General features: G+C 41.3%; 1 protein-coding gene and 1 long non-coding RNA gene across 5 annotated transcripts in view; one reads left to right on the forward strand and one right to left on the reverse strand.

Moving 5' to 3' along the window:
• Positions 1-6085: 6085 nt before the first annotated feature.
• The window catches only part of plekhg5b (pleckstrin homology domain containing, family G (with RhoGef domain) member 5b), a 70507-nt gene continuing 51729 nt past the window's right edge, over positions 6086-24863 (reverse strand). For all 4 annotated transcript variants that reach the window (XM_051424185.1, XM_051424188.1, XM_051424186.1 and 1 more), the window contains 13 exons: positions 16800-16991; positions 15490-15660; positions 13448-13543; positions 12958-13158; positions 12180-12290; positions 11891-12040; positions 11662-11799; positions 11427-11546; positions 11129-11261; positions 10587-10702; positions 10319-10470; positions 8609-9655; positions 6086-7904 (listed from right to left, as the gene is read on the reverse strand). In XM_051424185.1, the coding sequence (XP_051280145.1) occupies positions 7895-7904; positions 8609-9655; positions 10319-10470; positions 10587-10702; positions 11129-11261; positions 11427-11546; positions 11662-11799; positions 11891-12040; positions 12180-12290; positions 12958-13158; positions 13448-13543; positions 15490-15660; positions 16800-16991 (2637 nt within the window). In that variant the 3' untranslated portion in view covers positions 6086-7894. The remainder of the gene's footprint in view (positions 7905-8608; positions 9656-10318; positions 10471-10586; positions 10703-11128; positions 11262-11426; positions 11547-11661; positions 11800-11890; positions 12041-12179; positions 12291-12957; positions 13159-13447; positions 13544-15489; positions 15661-16799; positions 16992-24863) is intronic.
• Positions 11482-13832, forward strand: LOC127376851 (uncharacterized). The gene is made up of 2 exons (XR_007887570.1): positions 11482-11628; positions 13479-13832. It is a non-coding gene; the product is annotated as an uncharacterized LOC127376851 (long non-coding RNA).

Raw genomic sequence — 24863 nt, forward strand, 5'->3', positions numbered from 1 at the left:
CAACCTCGGCGTCGAGATATTACGGAAGCCTGCTGCTGCCAGACAGATAAAAACGGACCAGTATCACATTCTATACAGTTTCGTATCGTTATAAGATGGTTTTTATGTTATATATATATACCTCTATAATTACAATGAACATTGATTGTTATATCAATATACTATTTATCTAACACTTATACACTTATATTGTTATAATGACACGTTATAATAAGATTATTGTTATGATAAAAAGTTTCTTGTTACAACATACTTTATATTGTACATGTATATTGTATAAATGATCGGGTTATAACAAGAACCATTTCACGTTATAACAAGATAAATAGTATTTTGTTATAATAAAGTTTCTTGTTGTAACGTTATAACTTATATTGTTATAACAGTATAAATTATCACGTTATAACATTAAACAATTCACATTATACAAGATAAAAAGTATGTTGTTATACCAATAAAAGTTTGTTAAAACGTGAAAAGTTTGTATGTCGTAATAAGGTGAAAATATATTGTTGTAGTGTGAAAAACATCTTGTTATAACAGTAAACTTTTCACTTTATAATGTGATGATTGGTATTGCGAGCACTGTTTTATGGTCTTAGGCCTGTAGTCAAAATGTATCAATAGAGGAATGAACTCTAAGTGAAAGTATTAGCATTAAAATATACTTAAAGGATGAGTGTGTAAGATAGGGGCATCTAGCGGCGTAGTTGAAGATCCCTCGCTTCACCCTCCCGTTTCCCAGTGTGTAGGAGAAACTACGGTGGCCACAATAAACTCAAACGCCCGTTATCTAGAGCCAATATTCGGATTGAAACTTTAGATAAAAACGTCTCATTCTAAGGTGAAGAAAACACATCAATTCTCATTTTCAGTTGGTTGCACACAAATGAAAACATACCTGTAAATATTATATTCACCTTCTCCAAATAGATCCTCCTAAATGTTACACACTGCACCTGTAATTGAGGAAATAATAGGCAGACTAATTGACAAAAAAATAATGGTGTGAATCTTCTGTGTAGGTTGCGATCACTAAGGATAAAAGTCACCAATGATAACTGTTGTGGCACCTGATATTTGACTGTCATATCTAACAACCAGAGGACAACAATATGGAGGATAGAAACCTCATTTGTCTCAAGTTCTTCTTGTCATGTCTAGTTGGCTGAATTGCAAACATTTAGTGGCGGGTTTGGCACATTTTCAGTTTTTTTTTTATAATCTTATGCATGTTTAGATCTATAATGTTAGTGACCGCACTACTTTCAGAAGTGTTTCTGGTTAGAGTGCACATATTCCACTTAGGATGATGGGTTGCACACTCTTGTAAACAGCCCCTGCTCCTGCTACTCCCACCTGCCTGTGCACCCCACTGACAATGGTGGAGGGCCAGTCAGTTCAGGTATTAGACACAGAACACATTGTCAGATTAATTGTGTGATTGTGCTGTAAATATTAAATGTTAATCCCTCTGTCCTCCTCTAGTATGGCTCCTCTTTGAACGGGTTTCCATTTAATTTAGAAATGGGTGATTTGTATTTCGTGTTTTTTAGGCTGCTGCTCTAAGAAGACAATATTGTAATTACAGTAAGCTTCTTAAGAGCTGATACAATTATTGAGGTGAGGAGTTTATATTGTCGCGTGAAAGTGGGACCTTATGCTCTTTCAATTTAGAAAACAACACAACTTTTACGAGGATAACGAAATTTGATCCTCTAGCATATGCCACGTCTTTGTGGAATGAATTTATGCCAGGGAGCAGCTGGCAATACATTATCACCTTTGCTGCTACTGTCTGGGATTGTGTGGAAGGCATGATTCATTTAGTCAAAGCATCCAAACAGACCTGTGGTGTAAGAAGTAAAAAATATCAATATGCAAATGTAAAAAATATTCATTCAGAAAAAAAAATTATAAGTAAAAGTATAAAAATATTATCAGCTAAAATTACCTAAAGTATTAAAAGTAAAAGTACTTATTCTGCAGAAAATTGGCCTTTGTGACTCATATCAAATCTGAGGGGTGGTGAGATGTTTCTTTTTTCTTGGACTTTTCTGTAATCTGTGCTTTTTTGTGATTTACACTGGATAATTTGACCTCTTTGGGCCTCAAACAGTTATTGTAATGAAGCCATGTGAACATGAACATGATAAACATGTTGACATGGTTACAATTGAATACAGACATGGAAGGCAGCAGCAGTAGAGGTCGGCAGTGGAGGGACAGTGAGGTCTTAGACCTCATAAGTATCCGGGGTGACATTTCTGTACAAGCAAAGCTCGAGGGGTCGAATCATAACCGGTCACTCAGACTATAGTGATTATCACTTGACAAATCTTAAGAATGGAGGATTAATTCTGAATTCTGAGAACTTGTAAAACTAGTTCACTTATCAGTAGTGGTGGAAAGAAGTAATAAGATATTTTACTTAAGCACAAAGTAGCAATACAATAGTCAAAATTTTATTTAAGTAGAAGTACAATAGTAATAGCGTCAAAATGTACGTAAAGTACCCCAAAGTAAAAGTACTCAGTATGCAGAATGGCCCATTTAAGCATCATATGTACTATATTATTAGATTATAATCATTGATGCATTCATGTGTGACTTTAATGTTTAATTATTTTATATACTGCTGATCAATAAATACATTTATTATTCTAACCTATAGTAATACATCATCATTTATTTGTTGATTGTAGTTTGTCTAAGTAATTGGAATCTGTAAAGTAACTAAAGTGATCAAATAAATTTAGTGGAATAAAAATTACAATATTAGCTTTTACTCAGAATACTTTAGTGATATTTGAGTAAATGTACTTTCCACCACTGCTAATCAGAACCCTGGTGTTGACCATAACCAATACATTTTTAACCTGGTAGGAACACTGAACCCTCCATCATCACTGTGTTGCAGGTTTTACAAATCCCATATGGATTCCTCTGCTGTTACTTGTCTGCTAAATGCTGTTTTCCGGGGTCCACAAGAGCACAAACGGGCCAGATGTTCCTGTGCACCATGTGAAGGTCAAAGCCACGGCAGTGCGTGGTACTGATCGAGGGCAGATGTTCACAGGGTTATCCATTCCATATGGCTGCCACTCGTCCATGGGGCCTTTTCACAGCACAGCTCTTGTAAACACGCTTTAGTTTGCTGTTCTCTTTTTTTTCTGCGCCTGTAAAACATGTCCTAAATCCAATCACCTAGTCCCTCTAAAGGGGATGATGTTGATGAATGGGAATGTGTAGTGGTTGTAGTGACCTATAAGCCCCTACTGAGATTACAGGCAGGCGACCAGCCAGCCAGCCAGCCAGCCAGCCAGGCAGGCAGGCCTGTCCAGAGCACCAGGAAACAGCTAGAGCTTAAAGAGGGATTGTTTAGATAGACAATGGTGTCTACCTGGTTTTAATCCCCGCTCAGAAAGAGTACAGGGGATTGGCAGAGTTTAATAAATGAAAGTGCTCCTATAATCAGGATTTGCCAAAGTGCCCCTTTGTGTTAATCGGACATTTTTTACAGCATGGTTTTTGACATCTGCCACAGCAGGTGGTGTTAACCCGTCCACTGCCCCAGCTGCATGCAGTGTATATTTCCACCCGAGCTCATGCACAGAACACAGACTGAACATTTATATATGTCAGTCAGGTGTCAAAGATGACACTTTTTGGCTTTGATCAGGGCTTTGGTTGTCTGTCTGGGAGAGAGAGTGAGAGAGAGATAGAGAGAGAGAGAGAGAGAGAGAGAGAGAGAGAGAGAGAGAGAGAGCAAAGAGTGGTGAAATGCATTAGATAGGTAGCAGGTAGCAGCCGGCTCTGCCTCGTCATAACATCACATACCTGAAAATAATGTGAGAGCTGCAGCCGGCCTGCAGCCATCGTGCGGCCACAGCTGACTGTGGCACAACCTCATTACTTACTTAGTGAAGGCTAATAGAACAAGGATGTGTAATTACTTCATTGCTAAAATAGAAAGCTGCATTTTAATAATTAAAGTTCAGCGTATCAGCGTTAAAGCATAATAAAATTGTTTTAAAATCAAGGATTACAAGAGTAAATCCCGACAGGGCCAGATGTGAGAGCGGGAGGGGCCGCTGCATTCTGGGACCAGATTAAACAGAAAATCCCACAGGACCGCACTGTCTTTTCTCTGCAGCTTAGAGGCTTGTGTGGACTCAACATGCTGTAATCCACCGATTAGCTGATATAATCACCTGTAAATACACCTTGGCCATGATGTTGCTGCAGGCCATCGGGCACCCGCTCTGCCCTGCATGTGTGCTGGACACTTTGTTATCAAGGCGGGTCAGATTTGAGCTCAACTAAACTTTCTGGGAACCAGAAGCAGACGGTCGGACCAGACAGACAGCTGGACAAGATATGTGATCTGACTGAGTTCCCAGAAACTAGACCGGACAGATGAATGGCGTTTAACTCGAAGTAACCCAAAGTCATTTTTCAATTAGAGCTTTGAAAGAGCGATTTGATAACACTTCACTTTAACCCACCGGTTTAAACTTTACAAGCTGCATTTAAACATTTAATACATGGTTTATAACACATTCAGGGTTTATTAATGTATTGGTCAAAATCTATGACTCTGAGGGTGATGTATAAACATATAATGAATAAAAATAAAGTAAAATAATAGAATATGTAAGTTATTGTTGACAGATACTGTAGAATAATACATCTTCTTGCATTATAGTGTGATATGACAAATGATCTAATGTTAATCTACAGTTGTGCATGTACATGGTACCGTGGTTCTTTGAGTAGTTCTAGTTCTAGTTCTTCATCACTAAACTATAAATATGCAGTGGTGGATGGAGTGCAAGTAGCAACATTGCTCTGTAAAAATACTCCATTACAAGTAAAAGTCCTGCATTCATAAAAGTATGAAAGTATTATCAGCAAACTAGTTTGTAAGTAATTGTTATGCAGATTGAATTCACAGTAGGATTAGTGTTATAGATCATATTTTTTGATTATTGTGTTTGATGTATTAACATGTAGGCAGGAATTTAATGTTAAACCTGTTCATGGTGGAGAAATGTTTAATCTACAGGGTATTTTAAGTATCTGTTCATTTCATTAGTCGAGTACAATACTGGACTTATATGCATATATTAAAATCAGCAAAGTGGAAAGTAACCAAGTACATTTACTCGAGCACTGTATTTTAAAGCTACTTTATACAGTACTTTTATTTTATTATTTTAATATTTTAAAGACATTTTTAATTTCTACTTAAAAGGTCCAGTGTGTAATATTTAGGATGATCTATTGGCCGTAAATGGAATATAATATTCAAAGTTATGTTTGTATTGGTGTATAATCAGGAATTGTTACGTTTTCGTTACTTTTAAAATGAGCCATTTTTATCTACAAAGGAAGTGGGTCCCATGCTATGGTAGCCCAGAACGGACAAACCAAACACTTACTTTAGATGAGGACTTTCGTGTTTTTTTGCGAAGTCCGGAGCCACCATTGTTTCTCCTAAACGTCTAGCTTAGCTGTGTAAGGCTGCAATCAGCAACTTGACCACTAGATGGCACTAAATCCTACACACTGGTTCTTTAAATGATGAATGCAGGACTTTTATTTATAAATAGTATTTTCATTGTGTGGTTTTGCTACTTTTACTGAAAGCTCCTGTCAGGAACTTTAATTTTCTGTTGATTCTGGCGCCCCCTGTGGACAAAAGCAGTAGTGTTTCCACCGGCTCTGACCTGGTGGCAGGCATTAAAAATAACTTTGTAGAAATAGCCTATGTTCTTGCTGATGGTCTCATGTAGGTCGTATAGAGGCAGACTGTTATAACCAGTTAAAAACTCCTTGTGGTATGTTAGGAAAAAGAGCTCAGTACTTCGTTCCTCCAGTGCTTTGAAGACTGGCCCTGTTTTACACTCACTGCCACAGTTTCGGCTTAACGTTATGACATAAGATAAAAAAAGATGATGCAATGAATTACTGCCACACATGGTCACGACCTCTCTGCTGTAATTCTTCTTCACCTCCCTGAACACGTTCTTTTGCCACCTGCTGTCTGTCTGCGTTAAAAACATGGGAGACGAGAGCGGTGTGACCAGTTCATGTTGTTTTAATGCGATGCCATTCAGATTCAGCCTTTCCTCTTAAATCACTCCATTACAATGGATTAAACCATTAAAAGAGGGATTGTAAAGTATTTTAGCATTTTTATTTTGTAAGACACTTTAAAGTCATTCCTGAAAGAGGAAACACATGATTTTGGTTCATAGCACATTCATGCCTGGCAAGTTGAAATTATTAAGACTACATCCACAAAAAAAATTTACAAATCATGGAAGCAAACAATATAAACAATATCTTATATATAAAACATAGCAGGCATAATAAATATTACACAAAAAAAAAAAAAAACTAAAAGTAAACAGAGTTAACCTATTTGGTTTGGGCAATGTTTGGAATAAGGTTATAAATCACTGATCTGAAAAGCTGAACACATCAAGTGTGAATGTGAAGTTTCTGTGGTGGTCAATGCTTTTTTTTTTTTTTTTTTTTTTTTACTTTATCAATCTCCTGGAACAAGTGTTAAAGCCAGCTCTGCAGATTCACTCAGAATATCCAACCCAAACCTTTTCTTCAATCTCTTATTAGTGTTACCATCCTAAAGAAACACAAGAAATGAAATGTCTTGGAGAAAAAGGTGCTCCGGCACAGGCAAAGTGTCGACTTCTTTTTGTGTTTCCTATGAGCTTGTTCTTGCTTGTGCTTTTGTGTATGTGGTTTTACTACGTTTAGGCCTCAAGAGTGAGTGGACACTCAAGCCATAATATATATATAGTGCAGGAAATCCCTCACAACTGCCTATTAAATTCAGTCATTGTTTTTTTAGGAAATCAACTCATCTTCTCATTAGTTCCACATACCAAATTGCATTAGTTCAACCAAGATAACAGTAAAGAAGGAAGTCCATCTGTGTGGTGATGCAGCTGTTTTTATGAAATCATGACTGGCTGGTTTTGGACCTTTGGGCGCACTTTTTTTCTTGTTGGGAGCCTACCGGCTACTCGGGTCTTCACAGGAGATGGGAATCAGTTTTGGTTCAGTCAGGAATCGAGGACCATGTATCATTTCAACACACACTCGTTCACTCACTCACACACACACACACACACACACACACACACACACACACACACCACACACACACACACACACACGAGCAGACACAAACAGCAAACAATAAATTCTAATTCATTGTGTGACTGTAAATGTAAATTCACTCCTTAGTGATTCTTCTACTTAACATAGATAACTGTGCAATTCTCTTTTTTTTCTTTTGTTGAAGCAAACCAGGAGTAGTACAAATATTAGGAGGACGTCCTTGGTGCTGTTTTTTTTTTTTTTTTGCCAGGTGTAGAGATTTTCAAAAGTCTTTTTCTTTTTCAACTCAACAGAGACGGAGAAGATGCAGGATTCAGCTCCACCTTTTCTCCGGTGCAAAGCGCAGGGATGAGGTTTTAAGACCTCCACCTGGATGTCTCCTCCCTCTGCAGGTGCAGCACTTCCACACTTTGCACTCATACACACACCCCTCCGCCAGTCCACCTTAAGGTCCAAGCCCCCATAACGCTACTTTCGTTGCAAAGTGCAAGCAGTTAATGTCTCTCTGCCTCTCCCTTCCACTCGAGTAATTCGGAAACCAATGCAACAGCAAAAAAAAAAAAAAAAGTTTGTTATTGTTCAAATGCAAAAATGGTACTATCAGAGTCCAAAAAGCAACAGGAAGGGAGAGGGCAGCAAGAGAGAGTGCATTTGTGTCTCAAGAAATTCAGTCCATCGAAGCACAACAAGTGTTGTTCCTTATTATGCCCACGTGCCACTGGTCAGCTGTTTGGAAGAGTGGTTATACCTCCCTGGAAAAAACAAAAAAATCACAACATTAATACACACATTCCCTGAAGTCAAAATGCCAAATTGAATGTAATTTTCTTCAAATTAAAGAATTCAACATTTTGAGAAAACTCCCATGTCTGTACGAGGCTGCAGCCAACATGCTGGAATAATTCTTGGTTAATTATTGGGCTTTAAAGGTGCTGGTAGGCAGATTTCTGCTAGTTTCAGTATTAATGCTAAGCTAACAAGCTGGCGGTTGCTTCATATTTACTATACAGACATAAATGAATATTCAATATTCTCATCTAACTTAACAAGTCTGCTCTCAACCTATCAAACTACTCCTTTAAAAAGGTCCAGTGTGTAGGATTTAGTGGCGTCGAGTGGTGTAGCTGCAGATCGCAACACACTCACTACACCCTCCCATCCCAAATACAAAGGAGAAACAATGGCGGCCGTGATATACGCAAAAAACGTGAATGCCCCTATCTAGAGCCAGTGTTTGGTTTTCTTCCTTCTGGGCTACTGTAGAAACATGGCAGACTCCAAGGAAGACCCGAAGCATCTGTAGATATAAACTGCTCATTCTAAGGTAAGAAAAACACAGTGATTCTTACATTCAGGTGATAATCCCATTTCTGCCAATAGATCCCTCTAAACGTTACACACTGGACCTTTAAATGTCGTGAAGCCATTAGCGGGTATGACAGAAGTGACGACTTACGATGCAGTGAGTGTGGAGTTGAGGACAAGAGTGGTGCGTATCCTATACAGCTGAGCTAGAGTCAGCTTCTTGTGCTGCTGCACTGGTGATTTCCTCTTTTTGGATGACACTTTCCCTGAATCACCAGCGGTTGTTGACTCGTTTTTCTTATCTACGAAGGCAGATGGAGCCGTTTCCCCGTCCGAGCTGTTGCTTTGGGACTCGATACCCTCGTGAGCTCCGGCAGGCGCCCTGTAGCCGTGCCTGGCCTCCGCCCTCCTCAGGGTGGCACAGAGTTTGTCGGAGGGCATGCTCATGCTCAAGCAGTCGTCAGACTGGTCGAGGTCACTGGACAACAGCTCCAGGCCCAGCTCTGACAGGCTTCGACTGTGTGCCAGCGGTGACGTTTCCATGTCCCTGCACTGTGACTGGTCCTGAACCTCAGAGCGAAGTGAGTGTTTGTGAGATACAGGGGTTTTACCGTGGAAGCGCTGCAGCAGATTGTCCTCAGAGCGGGATAAGGCCAGAGTGGACAGCCTCTGGAGGCAGTGGAATCGTGGCTGAATGTGAGGCCGCCGGCGAGGTTTAGAGGACTGGACTACTGACAGCTGGGACCCAAGTGAGGCAGCATCCTCCTCCTCTTCCTCTTCTTCCTCCTCAATTCCTGCCTCTTCCCGCTCCGCCTCCTCCTCACCCTCCCTGTCTCCCTCTTCCTCCTCAGTCTCCTCTCCCTCGCTCTGGCCAGGCTGCGGCTGAAGCTCTCTCAGGAGGGATTCGGGGGAGAGGGTACCGTAGGCGCTGTCCATGGAGAGAGAGCGACACTGGGGGTCCAGCTCCTCTCCGTCAGGCCCCGTCTCCTGATCGTGCTCAGAGTAAACGGTGGAGAGGACTCTGCGGGGGCTCGTGCACTGAGACTGCAGGACCTCAGACCTTTCACACAGGGGAGCCACGTCGCCGTCTTTTTCAGCGGTTCCCTCGAGGTTCATGTTCGGGGAAGGAGGATCCTGGTGTTCACCTGGTTCATCAATGTCCATCACTGACAGGGTCTCAGTGGAACCATCGGATTGACTGAAAGGAGAAGTTTGGTTGGTTAATTGGTTGGTTAGGCAGCTTACAACAACAACAAGAAAGAAAGTGTGTAAGTAGTAAAATACGTACTAAATTCTAAGACAGTGTGGATTTCTTTTGATCTTATCTTTTGCCCAGAACACAAGCTCTAGTAAAGGAGCCCCAGGCGTGTGTGATTTGATCTTTTCTAATATAAGTCATGAAATTACATTTACAATTGCAGACATCAAAGGAATTGTTTAACATTTTGGGAAATACACTTAATTCATTTCTTACTTAGATAAGAATATCCATATCTGTTACCATGAAGACTGGAAACGGGGAATAGATAATTACCTGTCCACAGGTAGCAAAATCCTCCAACCAGCCGTTCTTAAGGTCGGTAATTAACACGTTAGATCTTTATTCCTTACAAAAATATCTATGTCAAGACGTGTTGTGGTTGTGCTGTTGTTTCCCAAAATGTTGAACTATTCCTCTAAGCCAATGTGGATTTCAATCTTTTTAGCTTCTTTAGACCAGAACATGATTCCAATCATATCTTAAACTATGTCAAGAAAACAAGTAAGTGGGTCTAATTTGCTATTTTTGAATGATGAAATTAAATTTACAATAGCAGGCGTTCATTTTTCTTTATTCCTTTCCAGCTGCACGCTGTAGTACCTTGAGTTTTGCTGGTCTTTGTGCCTCAGGCATGGGGAGCTTGTAGTGGAGTTGCTGCTCTCATCTTCCTCCTCCTCTTCTAACTCGCCACATCTCTTCAGACTGCTCTGCTGCCGGAGGACCTCCTCAGTGCGGAGCCTCTGGAGCTGGTTCTGCAGTATAATTACACAACCACATTAAGTATGCAAACCACAAAATGCTGTGTCTGGCTCTTATCCCCCGGCTCCACGCATTGAACATTTAATAAGATAGGAAGTGCCTCTCCAACCTGGACATTGCAGATTGCATCGATCCAGCTTCGCCCCTGGGAGGCGCTGTTGGCTTGGAAAGTGTAGGCTGCCACTGCACTCTTAAACTCATTGAGGTAGATGAGGATGAATGAGCCTACAGAGACACAAAAAAAAGTAAAAAAATTGAGCTTTAACAGGGAAGAAAATCACAGCTAATTATCCAGTTTCATGTCTGAGTGAGCAGTTTATAATAATAATCATTAGGGGTCTCTGAGTTCTACATTATTGAAGCTTCAGTTAGTTACTGCAGCTAATTTTTATAGATTTACATTCACTCTGAAACAATTAGTCCATAAATCTAAAAGGCAATCAATTCAAGTTAAACGTTGAATGTTTGCTGCTTACAGCTTCTAAAATGTGCTTTTCTTTATTCCATATTAGTATAAACTGAATACACTGCGTTTTTCAGACAAAATTAGTCATTTGAAAACATCAGATTTGTCTTTTTTTTATATATTTATCAAAAACAACATGTCTCAGTTCTGAAAATGATTATTTGTTACTTCATCTGAGAACTCACCGGGGTCTTTGAGCTCCTTACAGACGACATTGTGAATGAGGAGAGGTTGGCGGATGATTTTGACTTTCTCCACTCTTTTCACTGGCTTGGTAATTAGCAGCAGGTCAGTGAACAGGACACAATAGACATCCATCTACGGAGGAAAATAAACTCATCTCAGGTCTGACATTTATTTAATACATCAACCATTTTATGTGAAATGTGACAAGACTGTGAAGCTAACGTGAGAAACCAGATGTTGAGCATAAAGATAAGAGCTCGTCATGTGTTTACAAGGAGTCATGTGGGTCAGACTTACCCTACTGTCTTTGCCCTCTTTCATCCTCAGCGCTCCCTCAAGATGCAGCTGTCGAGTCTCCTCCGGAGATATTCCTCTCATGGGAGCCATCAAGTCGAAGCAGTTGTACTCCTTGAGGATCTGAAAGAGGGGGAAAAGAGAAACACATGAAGCCGAATCTAACATGAAGTCTTGCATCCGACAGAGATTTTTGAAGAAGCAGGTAAACCCCTGCGCCTCATAAATCGCTTCTTACCTTCTCCACTTCCTCACTGCTGCCCTCTACAGCCTCGTAGGAGTCTATACGGGCAGAAATGGTGGCCAGCTTCTGTTGTTCCTGCCGCTGTCGCATCTGGGAGTCCACGCTGTTGATAAAGCCCTCTACTGTGGCCACCTTGAGGAGGAAAAGCACAGAAATACCCTCAGACATTTCTTCTATCAGGGTCAATTAGAAAGAAGTAGCGTATATTTTTCTACATCCTTACCATGCTATTGACAATCTCGCGGGCCGACGGCTCATCCGTCTTCTTGAGAATACTCTTCAGCAGGAGTGGATATTTGGTCAGCCTCTGGTGGGGCTTCGCTACCATATCGGCAAGTTTCAGACGGTTACACTGCTTATGCGTCTCTCCCCACTGAATTGAGCCAGACAAAGAGAGGAAATGAAACATTTAATGAGCCAGAAATATGGAACAAAATAACGAGGAGTGTATTGGTACACGGTGTACTGTAGGTGTAGATTAGTTTTAAGGCGGGAGAGCAGGGAGAACTGACCGTGACGTAGGTCCTGAAGAGCTCATTGTCCCTGAGAAGCGTGCGCATGTACTCCATACAGCCCTCCTCCTCCATGCAGTAACGGATGTAGGGCTTGAACCTGGAGCCAAACTGAACACACACACACAAAAACAAAGACTTCAACTTGAGGGAAACATATTTACTGCCGCCTCAGTCTAAAGCCAACACTGTATAAGATACAGAAGGGAATTGTATAGCAGTCATCTAAAATGACAAGAATGGATATCCAAACTGTGCATTAACATACATACAAGGTATTCTGGGTGCTGAATATGTAAATGCACAGTTCTTTTTCCACTTCCACGTTTCAATTATTTCACTAACTGTATCATTTATGATGTATTTTTGACTTGGGCTACATATTACTGAGCATTTTATCCATAATGTTCAGTACAGTAATTCATCTGTTAAATGACTTATTAGCCTGGATACTTGTTGATTCTGGCGACCCCTGTGGACAAAAGAAGTAGTGTTTCCACAGCCTAGTTTAATTGATTTCAATGGGACTCTGACCTGGTGGCAGACATTAAGAATTACTATATAGAAATAGCCAGTATTGTCACTGATGGTCTTGTGTGCTTATGTAGGTCATATAGAGGCGTTAGTATTAAATTCAGACTGTTTCATAACCAGTTAAAATCTCCTTGTAGTAGGTTTGACAAAGCCACAAACTAATCAGGGTCGTGGTTTCTTGATAAGCCCTTTTTTTGCGGTACCTCTTGAGATGAGTATATTGACAGTATTGATTACAACCCACCGTCCTGAAGCCGTGGTGAAGGTCAGTGGGGTCGAGCAGAGCCCGGGCCTGTCTGGCTTTCTCCAGGACAGGCAGCATGACCTGGTTCCACAGGGACGTGTGGAGGCGGACGATCTCCTGGATGTTACTGAACAGCTTTGGGGGCTCTGCCTCTGTCAGCAGACCGCTCTCCTGCAGGTTCAGCAGCCCAGACAGGAACAGCTGTGGAGGGTGATAAAAAAAAATATGGGCCTCTAAATTTGTTCAGACACTAAGCTGATATAAAGCCTTTAAAAGCCAAAGGTTATCAGCCTTAAAACACTATTCTTTTTTCTCAGCAGACAGCTCACCAAGTGGTGATAAAGGTCATCTCTATTCTGAGACCTCCTCAAGAGGTTCACTGTGTTTCTGTCTCAGTACAGAAGCCAGTTCATCTTACACAACAGCCAGACATCTATCAGTACATTATCTCTATGCGTCAGCAGACTTCAATAGCTCTCTTTGCTCTTACATCAGTGATGACTCTGAGTTTCTTTATGTAGGTGGCCTCCGTCTGCAGCAGCTCCCATATCGCCTCCTGCTGGTGGAACTGTCGCCTCGTCAGTGTCTGCACACACAAAGGCACACATCATGTTATTAAATATAACAGAGATATTCCCAGATTCTTTTATTTTACAGCAGTCATGACTTTGATTGTATTTTCATTCCTGTAGAAGTCAAACTTTGAATGGATTTCACTGAAACTCTTTTTTAAATTAATGATTTGGTCTCACATGCAGAAGTGTTTATCACTGACATTTTGGATTTTTAGCAACAAATTCTTTGTCAAAGATTAATAGTAAGAAAAAATGTTTTGTAAACATACACAGCAAAAATAAAAAATAAAGCAAACAAAAGGAGAAAAAAAGTGACTTTACATGGAATTTAAACGCTGGGGAGTTCTTATAGATTTCACAAGTTTGGAATTAAATCATGTTAGTTAGTGTTACGTCAGCTCCTGTGACCCAATTACCTATTTCAGGTATATTGTTAATGCGAACAGTTTTATCACACTTAATTCTGACAGCAGCTGTAATCACAAAATGGTGCCTCCATTGCATTTAAATATGGTTATAATAGCTGTGATTGCAGAAACAGCAGCGTTCAGCCGTGTCCGATACTCCTTAACTGAAAAATGGGTAATATTTAAATTTTACTATTATTTCATTGACTAGAAGTTCTGTTCATGAGTTTCACATTCTTCACTGTTAATCTGCAAATCTACAGTACAGACAGTTATGGAGTAACTAACTCTTATCAGACCGTGATCCCTGACACTACATCTTATCAAACTGGCAGCCTGATGTGCAAGGCTTGGGAAAGGTTGGGAAACTGGTGTACAACTTGTTCTTTTTCATGTAGTTAAAATCACTCATGCATGCTCTCAAACATGAAAATAACTTCCTTCCAGTAACTCACTTTACCTAACTTCTTTACTGGACAACATGTGGAAATGACCAGCAATCAAGTCAGTCATATATCTTATGTAACTAACCGTCGGGGTGAATGTACAGTGCGACTGTACAGCAGCTGAGCCGTGATATTGCTCCGTCTCGCTGGAATGATTAGTCACATACACATTAACAGGTGGAGGCCGGCGACGGCGGGCGATGGGTGTTTCATTTACATAGGTGTATACGGTTCCTGACAGCTGTGTAACAGTAAAGCGCTTTGTAATTATCATTCTGGGAAAACAGGCATCAGGTCAAGTGTGATGAAGATAAAAGATGAGGAAGCACATACCAGAAAGGAGGATGCCAGTATATTGTATGTACTGTAGGTAATCACATGCGAATGTGAACTTTGATAAGGTACTGTATTAAACTTATTATTATAACTATTATTAGGGAGGGTGTATGTCTTTTTTGACTGACTGGGAGAGCAGGGAGGACCCTATGTTTTTGTCTCACCACAGATTTATATTTTGTTAAAATGTTCCCTTGATGATTAATTATCAGAAAGAAACAAACGCAGAAATAATGAAAATTATTCTCCATTAACAATTAAGTTCACCATTTAACATCTTTTTATACTATTCTTTGTGCTTTGCCTCTTTTAGTGATTAAATAGCACTATTGTACTATATAAAGCCTGTATAAAATGTATATATATATATATATATTTAAATGTTAAACTTTAAACCCCTAATCCCCACACCAATAATGTCCGTACAGTTTAATATTACAGCTTAAGTCTGTGTAAACGCCGCCGTTGTGCGTCACTGTACACAGAGCCATGCATGATAACAGCATGGCAGGCTGTAAACATTTACAAAGCGAGTCTTGTCTCAAAATGACCAAAACACAAAACTGCGGGGTGGAGTGACCCGTTTGTTTCCTGCTCCGATGAGGTAAAACTTTACATGTAAGCAGCTATATGGGGTTTAGTGTGGGACAGCTGCTCTGTAACTGGGCCGAGGAGCATGTATTAAGTAGTCCTAAGTAATAAACCTAACTATTTATAAAAACAAAATCCTTAGACATTAACACACAAACCCCAATCCCCCACACACACCTCTGAGTTGTCCAGCAGCATCTGCCAACTGTCCTCCAGGGCCAGGTTGGTCTCCTCCTCCTCCTCCTCCCAGGAGTCCTGGTGGAAGGAGAGCTGCCGCGGCACTTTGGGCAGCCCGAACAACGTGTAGGAGTGTAGTTTGCTCTGCAGCTGCTCCAGACGGTCCAACTCCTGCGACGAGACGAGAGCGATTTCAAAAAAGAAAACCTAATAAAGCCTAATTAGTTGGAACAAGGTTAACGGCGTGACAGCTTGGAGAGATGCAAAAATAACTGTTCATTTCTGTCCTTTGTGTGTCAATTTATTGTTACATTCAATCTGTAAGTAAAGATGAGTCCACCTATTAGCATAAAAATCCTGTCCTTACCGGCGCCTTAATTCTTAAATCCAACAGTAGCTGCTATTCAGGCCTTTGTTCAGTCTGGCAGGCCTTATGTAGTTATGAAAATGAGCTCTGTGCATTGAGACCCTTTTAACAATGGCAGACTAGGGAGTGGGGGGGCAAAAGCTACACCATGACGGGGGAAGATGGTCCATTAGTTTGTGGTTCACGAAACCTTTCACAAAGTGCGTTTCTACATTCATTAATAGTGACAAATTGTACAACGGATTTAGGAGTAAAGTGATCAGGGATCAGCGCTCCGTCCACTCCTTTTTAAGGTTTTGTGAAAGGAGGGACTGACAGTGGTTCATCACTACAATGTGGAGGGTGCAAGAGGTCCAGGTCCTGGTGAAGGATCTCTGGCCCTGAAGGGGTTAAGGGGGACACTCGGGGTGAATAGAGATGAGCGAGGCAGTGACGGGTGACTGACAGATACTGTCTCTATCTGACATCTGCTACTGTGCAGGATGTGACCTCTGGAGATACAATGGGAGCACGTGTGTGTGGGTGTGTGATTTATTAGAATAAAAGTTGTTGAAAAATAACTATTTGTGGCGTTTGGACGGAGCCAGGCTAGTTGTTTCCTTTTCTCATCTAACTCTTTCTGTGAGTTTTTATAATCTACGTTGGATAGACATGAGTGAGGCTTTTCCTCCACATACTCATTTCCAGAGCTGCTGGGAGGAAAGTATGTGAGCCAACAAGTCAGGAGACGTTGAAGGGAAATTACCTCACCAGGACTCGGGGGATATGGCCTTCCGACTCCCCTCCCACTGCTGCCTGCTACTGTTTTGTTTGCTTCTTTATGTTTGTTTTTAAATCCATGATATGTCTGGGCTACAAACTAGTTCTCCACAGCTTTTACAATCCCTGTTTCATACCCAAGAGAACCACTCTCACGCCATCACCGTCGCCTGATCAGCGTTACCTTGCCGAAGGGTCCTGCTCCAGCGTTGGAGCTGAAGAAGCCACTGAAGCGGCTGGCGGCGCGGTTCTTCCAGCTGTCGGGCCCGGCTCCAGCGCTGGGCAGGGATCCTCCGATCTGTCCCAGAGCATCCGGCGTAGGAATATTCGTCTCCCCTAGGAACTCTGTCATGTTCTTCCTCCTTCGCGCCTGACCCTGCGAGGCAGAGAGGAGAGACGGAGAGAAAGATTTTACACAGTGAAAACGCAACAATGAAACAACGCAAAACAGAAAGTGATAGGAGACAGACTGGCATGAGTGATTCTGTCACCGCAGGAGGAAGGACAAAAGTTTCCAGTCAGACGGATGGAAAGAGACAATGAAGGAAAGAGAGAAATATACAAGGACAGGACAAACAGGAAATCAGAGGGGAATTCTGTGCGAGGGATGACATCAGCAGGACCGTTACAGCCACCCTAATGATCAGACACAAACAGGAGAGGGAAGGACTGCCACTTCCTTCGCAGTGAATGCTCATTACATCACAAGGAGGCAGGCGGGAGGTTGTTCCATAAGAACAGACGGTCCGAGTCTGCCCATTGTTCCCCCCTCCATTGTCACCCTGTCAGCAGGCCCTGCCGCGCACCCTCACTCATGCAATCTCTGTCCACTTTACGAGCAAACCAGCAAAGCAAACAAATAGGGGCCACCTCAGTATCTGAGGAAGCAGTTGTTTTTGCCGTTAAAGTGTGGAATCTGCTGGTGGGGAGGCCGCCGATCCCCCCCCCACTTCAAAACACAGTGACAAGGAACTGACATTCCAGGACACTGACACTACTACTGAAACTGAGCGGCCATTCCAACGAAATTCTTTTACTGATCACCCCCCCTCCCCCACACACACACACACCCCCCCCCCCCCCCCACACACACACACACACACACACACACACACACACACACACACACACACACACACAATGCTATCAAAACACCTATACCCAACCTATGAGAAGTGGTCCTCAAACCCCCCCAAAAGCAAACATTTATCTCAATACGGTAAATAACACGTCAAAAAAGTGGTTACAGTGCTTTTAAAATGAGTGGTAATCATCCGCCGATGGACTCCTACACTGCTGAGCTTCTGGTCGACACAAACAAGAAGGGTCAAAAATCGAGAAATCAGAGAGATCAACCTCCAAAAGTTGGGTCGGAGATTCGGGTGTGTTATGCGGCCTCGAGCTGCTGTGCTTCAGCAATGATCGGGCTACAGAGGTCTGCTAAAGTTCACCTCTTTTTTAACTCCACACCCCCAGATTTTTTTTTCATTTTCAAACTCCAAGCTCTAAGCAAAGAATGATCAGACTTCATTCAGCTCCCTGTGGAGTCACAAAAGGTTTTATACAACTTTTTTTTAACATATGCAGCACATTCTGCCCAAGACCTTCAAACGTGTGATGTCCCCTTTAAAGTCAGATTTAGTTTATGTTGATAGAGACCTCATACTTTATGGTCAACACTGTACTAAGGACTCTACTTTCTTTATCTTTGATTAACGGCCAATTGTAGCATCTTTTAGAGTTAATTACAAGTTTTTGTAGTTTGCTGTAACTTTTCCAGGCCTGCAGTCCTCCTCTCAGACTTTTACCAACCCCTCTCTTCCATCATCTGATTTATAGAGGCTGGACAGGAAGAAGAGAACTTTTATTGAGGACCTCAAACTAAAACTGTAAAACTGGGCGACAAAAACAGGAGCGGTCAAGCTTCGAATAAATGGAGACAAACTGCACGAACGAGCAGGCTGGATGAAGTTGTGCATCCCAGCTACTAGACATAAACAGCATCCATTACACTACAGATAAAGACTTATCACAGTATATAGGTTTGTGGCATGTATATGTAACAGAATGAAATGTAAATATTATGAATAGTTCTAGTCAAACTGTTCTGCATTGCACGTTCCCATTTTAGGAAGAGCACCCACAGGTCTTTGTGAAGCCACTTAACTAGAGTAAAGGCTCATGAGTGGCCTATACAGAGTTGCGTAACAAGATAGTAAATCTGAGTGGGGGGTCCTGCAGGTTTTCAAACAGATTTCAGTCCTTTTATCTTTTTTTTTAATGATTACCACAGAGGAGAGTGACCTAACTGCAAATAGACATGTTGGCTTTAAAACAAAAAGCTGGAGTGAAAGGGAAAATGGCTCAAATTTAGAGTCGTTTTTAGTGAAAGGGAAACAAGCCAGGACCCAGTTAGGGGGAAAATCAGGGCCAACTGGTCAAGGACACAGGTGTCAGGAAGTGTTCAGTCTCCGTGGACAAACAGGGAAAGTCTGCACCCAGTGCTACTGAAAGCACACCGCTGGGAAAACTCAAACCCGGTTAGTTCAGTCTGTGTTCGCGTGTGTTATAGGAGTAATAAAGACAGAGAAAATAACAAATATTGGAGCTTTTCTAAAAAGAAGCTTCAGCATAACATATGAAAAGAAATCTGACACACTTAGAAACAAATATACTGCAGTTACAGTTACAGACCGCAAACATCTTGAACATGAAGAAGAAACTAGTTTCTCAAAGACAAGGCCAGGAGGTTGTAATTAAAAGGACACAGGGATAGAAGCTACCAGCAGTTTCCCACCATATTAACAGTGCTCACCATTGAAGCCAGAGGCATGTCAAAAGTAACAAAAACCATCCTAATCCTTCAATTGGATTCATGGATCGCAGCCCATTCTGGAGCCAGCTGCTGCGCTCTCTCAACTTCTAGCCTCTTCTCTCTCTCTTTTCCCTTCCTCCGTGAAACAAACACATCCACGCCGTCCTTGCTGTCCCGACTTAAGATGCCGAATCAGTCCCGAGAAGCTGAGTGACAACTGTAACACTGCCACGTTATTCCCCCATCAAGAGGCTTGCGTTGAACTTTCATTCAGCCCACGAAGCGTCCCCGTTCCAGCTGACAGGGTCCGGGTTGCTCAGTGAGCGTGGTGTCTGGCCGCCGCGTCCTGCCGTGCCCGACAGCAGCTTCTCTTTGAACCGGGGACGTATCTCTGTTCTGTCCTGCTGTCCAAACAGTCAGTGGTTGCATTTCATACAGACACTGGCTTGAAGTCATAGCAACCAGGAGGATCTTGCCTCATTGTGTCGGGCAGGAAAGAGGAGGGAGGGCCGGGGCCAAAAAAAAACAGGGGAAGGGAAGGCTGATCTGAATATTTGGAGGTGGAGTCAGGGTGACAGCTTGTTGGGAGCTCCCTGATCCAAACACACATCCTGGTGCTTCAAGCTGCCAAATGCTCTTTAGGTCAGACTCAACAGGCTGCTCACAAGTCGAAATAAACTAACCCACTTACTTATTTTGAATACACACCTTATTTTTATTCTTCCACTTGTATATTCTGGTATCATCCATCTCCCCCCCCCATTTAGTGCCAGATTAGCTTTCATTCCAAGCAAACCCAAATAAAACCAAGACAATTATAGGCTGTAAACAAATGGGAACGCTTCATTCTTTACTCTTATTTGAAGTTGGTCCACTATTCTTTGTGCTATCTCAAATCACTGTTTTGCCTGGAGACCTTTGAACAATGCCATGCCAGTTGGCCAAAACAAGGAAAGAAAATGCCCCGATAATGGCCAAACGGGAAATTCCCTTTGTTTACTTGCTTGTTTCAGCACATTTAATAGGCTGCTTATGCCCAGTAGATAAGCACAGGCGCACCGCCTCCTCTAGGAGCACACGAAAACATTGTAGAGGTGAAAACTATTCAGCTGATCGACAGGAAATTTGTCTGCATCTGTTTTGATAGTGTGTGTATTATTTTGGTTGTTTAATGGCGGTTCCATCTTTTGTCTGTTTATTTGCAAACTGAATATCTTTTGGACAGTTGGTCAGACACAACAAGCAACTTGAAGGCGCCTCATTGTGATCATTCTTCACAATGTATTTGACATTGCAAATGATTAATGAGGAAAATAACATTAATAGATAAGTGAACATTAGTTAGTTGCAGCTCTTAAACAGTCTAGTAATTTGAATCGGAGTTGGTTATATCCCTGCAGGTAATAATGCTGCAACAGTTTACTTCAGCTAAAGCAAATACACCCTCACATACACTAAGCCGCTCTAGTCGTGTCTGCCTAACTAATTATGTTTACAAGGTTTCCCTTGTGCCTCCTGTGTAAACCCGTCAGTCAGGACAGAGGGCAGACCCTGAGCTCCCTTTACAAAGCTACTCGCTGTGGGAACTGCGACTTGTGCAGGGGGCCGGTCAGGTTAACGATATCAAGTCTTGTGTCCCCTTATCTTATCACAGTGGTTTGTGGCATTAACCTTGGCCTGGAAAGGAGAAAATCTTTAAATGGGAAGGGATTGTATTAAAATAACCTGGCGACAAAGAAAGAGCAGCAGCGCATAGAGAGCCCCCCACCACCACCACCTCCACTCCTACCCCACCTCCACTTCTCTTTCTGCTAGCTGCTACTGCCTTTATGTTAGTGAACTGATAACAACTCCCCTTGATCAGGTGGGTTGATTAATGATGGGAAAACAGTAGGACACTGACCTTCCTGAAAGCCTGGACACACACCAATACTGGTGGCACACACACACACACACACACACACACACAAACAAACACACTCACAACCAGGAAATAGAAACTAAAAGAAACCCCCGGTGGTCAACCCATGCTGCGTGCCTTCAAGGCCATTTCATTTCCAATAATCAAGACCTGATGGCCGCCACAATAGTGACACAAGCTCCAGTCTGAGGTGAGAGATGAGAGTTGTCAAAACAATGCTCCAGTTACCTTACCCCCATCATTCAAACGGCTAATGTAATGAGATCCCAGCCACCATCACACTTCACCAAATACACAATCACACACACAAACATTTCAACTTTGATGTTTTAGCTGTGAGCAAATGAGATTAATGGAAACAAAACAGAGGGTGGCGGTCTTACTTAACTGTATATGACATTAAATTAAGCTGAAAATGAATCAAGCTTAAACATATTAACACATTATCTGACCAACAGCCAAAATCCCAAATAAAAAAAGTTTACTATCTTTACTATATATAAGACAAAAGCATCAAATCTTCACATTGGCAAGCTGGAATCAAGTAAATGTCGATCAATAATAGACTAATAATTGTATAAAACATTATTGCTACTTTCTACAGAAGCAGCAAGAAAGGAAATCTCATCACTGCATCCTCAGTCTCAGCACTGCACATGGACGTGTCAGCAAACATCTCACCTCAGTTGATGTCGGTTTCGTGTCAGGAGAAGGTGACTCAGGAATCTCTGAGTCCACATGCAGCAGATCCCAGCTGTGCCAGGATGTCAGGCGACCAAAACGGACCATTTTCCACAGGAAAACAAAAGAAAATCCCCTGAACCTCAGTTAACAAGAAGGTCTGAGTAAACCAAAAAAAGAGGCAATTCCAAAGGTCAAGAAAAAACTATTTTCAGGAAATCACAGTCCAGACAAAAGTGCAGAGCAGAGTGAAGCATCGCAGCTACTTTCCTTTGTGCGTCTGACTGCCTATCTGATCCAGCAGGTACTGTGGACTGCAGACCAACAGTCACACAAACAACAATCATAAAGGTGTGTGTTCACCCTGCAGTAATCTCCACCTTTAGGCATCAGGGGAAGTTCTTTGTCTTTCCAACACACACACACCTTTCTGGTTAAAGACACACACATACCTCCTTCTCAGCATGTAGCTCCTCCCACACCATAAGGGGAATAAATAATGGTCTCCTAACACCTTTTATAATTAGTTTCATTAGAGAATGCTACCAAACACATGAGTCAATTCCTCACACACACGCACTGGACCGGACGAGCTGGATTCTACAGTTAGAAAGAAATTATTCTAATATTAGATCACAACAACAGCACGGGAAGGAGTGGGTATTTGTTTGTTAGTTAGGTAACATATAAAATGTCCAAAACAATCATCATTGAGTGTTTAAGAAATACTATTTTTTCACTATTGATTAATCTGATTATATTTTTTAATCAAACTATTCGTGAGGTAAATGTATCTAAGTATCTAATTCCAAGATTGGAATATTTTGCTTTTTTTTTTACTTGACAAATGACTGAACAGTATATACAAACATATGTATAATGTATGTTGTATGCTGTAACTCACGTGTAAATATATTATTATTTCACATTTTCACATTAAATACAATTAGATATACTTTTCGGGAAGATCTCACCGCATGATATGGATTATTTTTTTCAGCTGTTACGATAACCTGCTTCTCATGGCTGATATTGATAAGATAACCAATAATTTTGCATTTTTCAAGAGGTTTATAACCTGTAGTTTTTCCAGACCTGAGGGTACAAAAGGCTGAGATGGATGATTTAATATTCCATAGTTCTAATATAACCTAATCTAACTGACATCACTGTTGTTAACACAACAGAAACAAACAACAGTTCTGATCCTTCACACTGTTTCAAGTAAACGTCATTAAAAAAACTTCACAAACATAGTTTGGCTTTCATAGAACATAAAGCCTATCAATCATTTTGGATTAAGAATTCCAAATAAATGATCACTTATTAGCTGTAATTTAATTATCCTGATGATTTCTAATAATGTAAATTTCCCATTATCAGACCCCGGTTCTTACTTTACAAACTAGCACTGATGTCAGGGAGAACATTAAAACGCAAACTTTAAGTATCACATTTATGCCAAAGCCCCTTATCAACTCAATCATTGACACTTCACACTCTATTAACAAACTATACCGACTCATGTTTCAGCTCAATTCTTCACATCAAATGCGCCGTGTGACCGCCACTGATTCAACCATTGTTATTCAAAGTGCCTCTGTCTTAATCGACAATTGTCCCCCTTGTGAGCTATCAGACAGGGCCGACAGTGAGGGAAGAGGCGGCTGCTGGATCTGAGGAACAATCTCCACACATCACATTACCATCCACAGTTGTGTAATGCAGGTAAAAAAAGAACATACTGAGCCAGTTTCAATAAGGGGAAATAAATAAGGACAATTACTTCTGCCACCGTCTTCCGCCTTCCTAAACAAAACACACTGAGTGCATTGTATGAGCTCAGCTACATGAATACAATATCATTAAAAACAGACTTTAATCCCTCTGTGGTGAAGAAAATACACGTGTTGCTGTTTGGGAAACAGTAAGACGACGAGACACTTGCCACTCCTTTCACTGTCTCCCAGCTGAAATGTGGGCTCTCTATGTCAGCGGTTCCTCCATCCCTGAGGGCTTTTTGGGGCTTTTGTCAGCTACAATATTTCCCAAGCACTGAGTACTTATCTCTCCTGTCGATTGCATAACAAACTTCGTCAACCCCTGAGGCAAAGCCTGGAGTCTCTGCTTGTTTTTGGATGTTTGAACTAGGGCTGTGACTAATGATCACGTCTAATGATGAGTTTCAGTAATAATACCAAAATAATCATTTTATTTTTTTACAAAAGAAGCCAAACATAATGTTCGCTCAAATTCTTAATGTTGTCTAAATACAAGAAATAGAGTACAGATTGTTTTTCATACATAAAATTGGGTAAATATTGATTGAATAATCTAAGGTTGCCAGCAATGATTATTTTCATTATTGATTCATTTGACGATTATTTTCTCAACTACATCTTCAGATGTCTTTCCAACCACATGTTGTAAAGTTAAATTTGACTTGACAAATCGATTAATCATTTCAAGCTCTAATGTGAACCTTGAAAGAATTCTTAAAGCAACAAAGAAACTATTTTTCAACCTTATTGAGGATACAATACCGGAGTTGATTTAAAAAAAGAAGCCAATTTGATCAAATATTAAATGCTGTCTAAACTCAGAGAGCATTTTGGTTAAATAAACTCTGCAATGTTTTGATGTAAAGATAGGTGGATATGAATCTGATCAACCAGAAAGCCAACGGCAGCTTTTGGTGCAATAACATTTAAGGAACTCTGTGTTAAAGACACATTTCAGTACGGAGGTCTGATTCCCTGCCCTCGAACTGAGTATATATGCATTTCCCTGATGTGATGGAAGAGTGCATTATGGGACGACTGAGCACTGAC

This window comes from Dicentrarchus labrax, unplaced genomic scaffold (genome assembly GCF_905237075.1).
Source record: "Dicentrarchus labrax unplaced genomic scaffold, dlabrax2021, whole genome shotgun sequence".
NCBI lineage: Eukaryota > Metazoa > Chordata > Actinopteri > Moronidae > Dicentrarchus > Dicentrarchus labrax.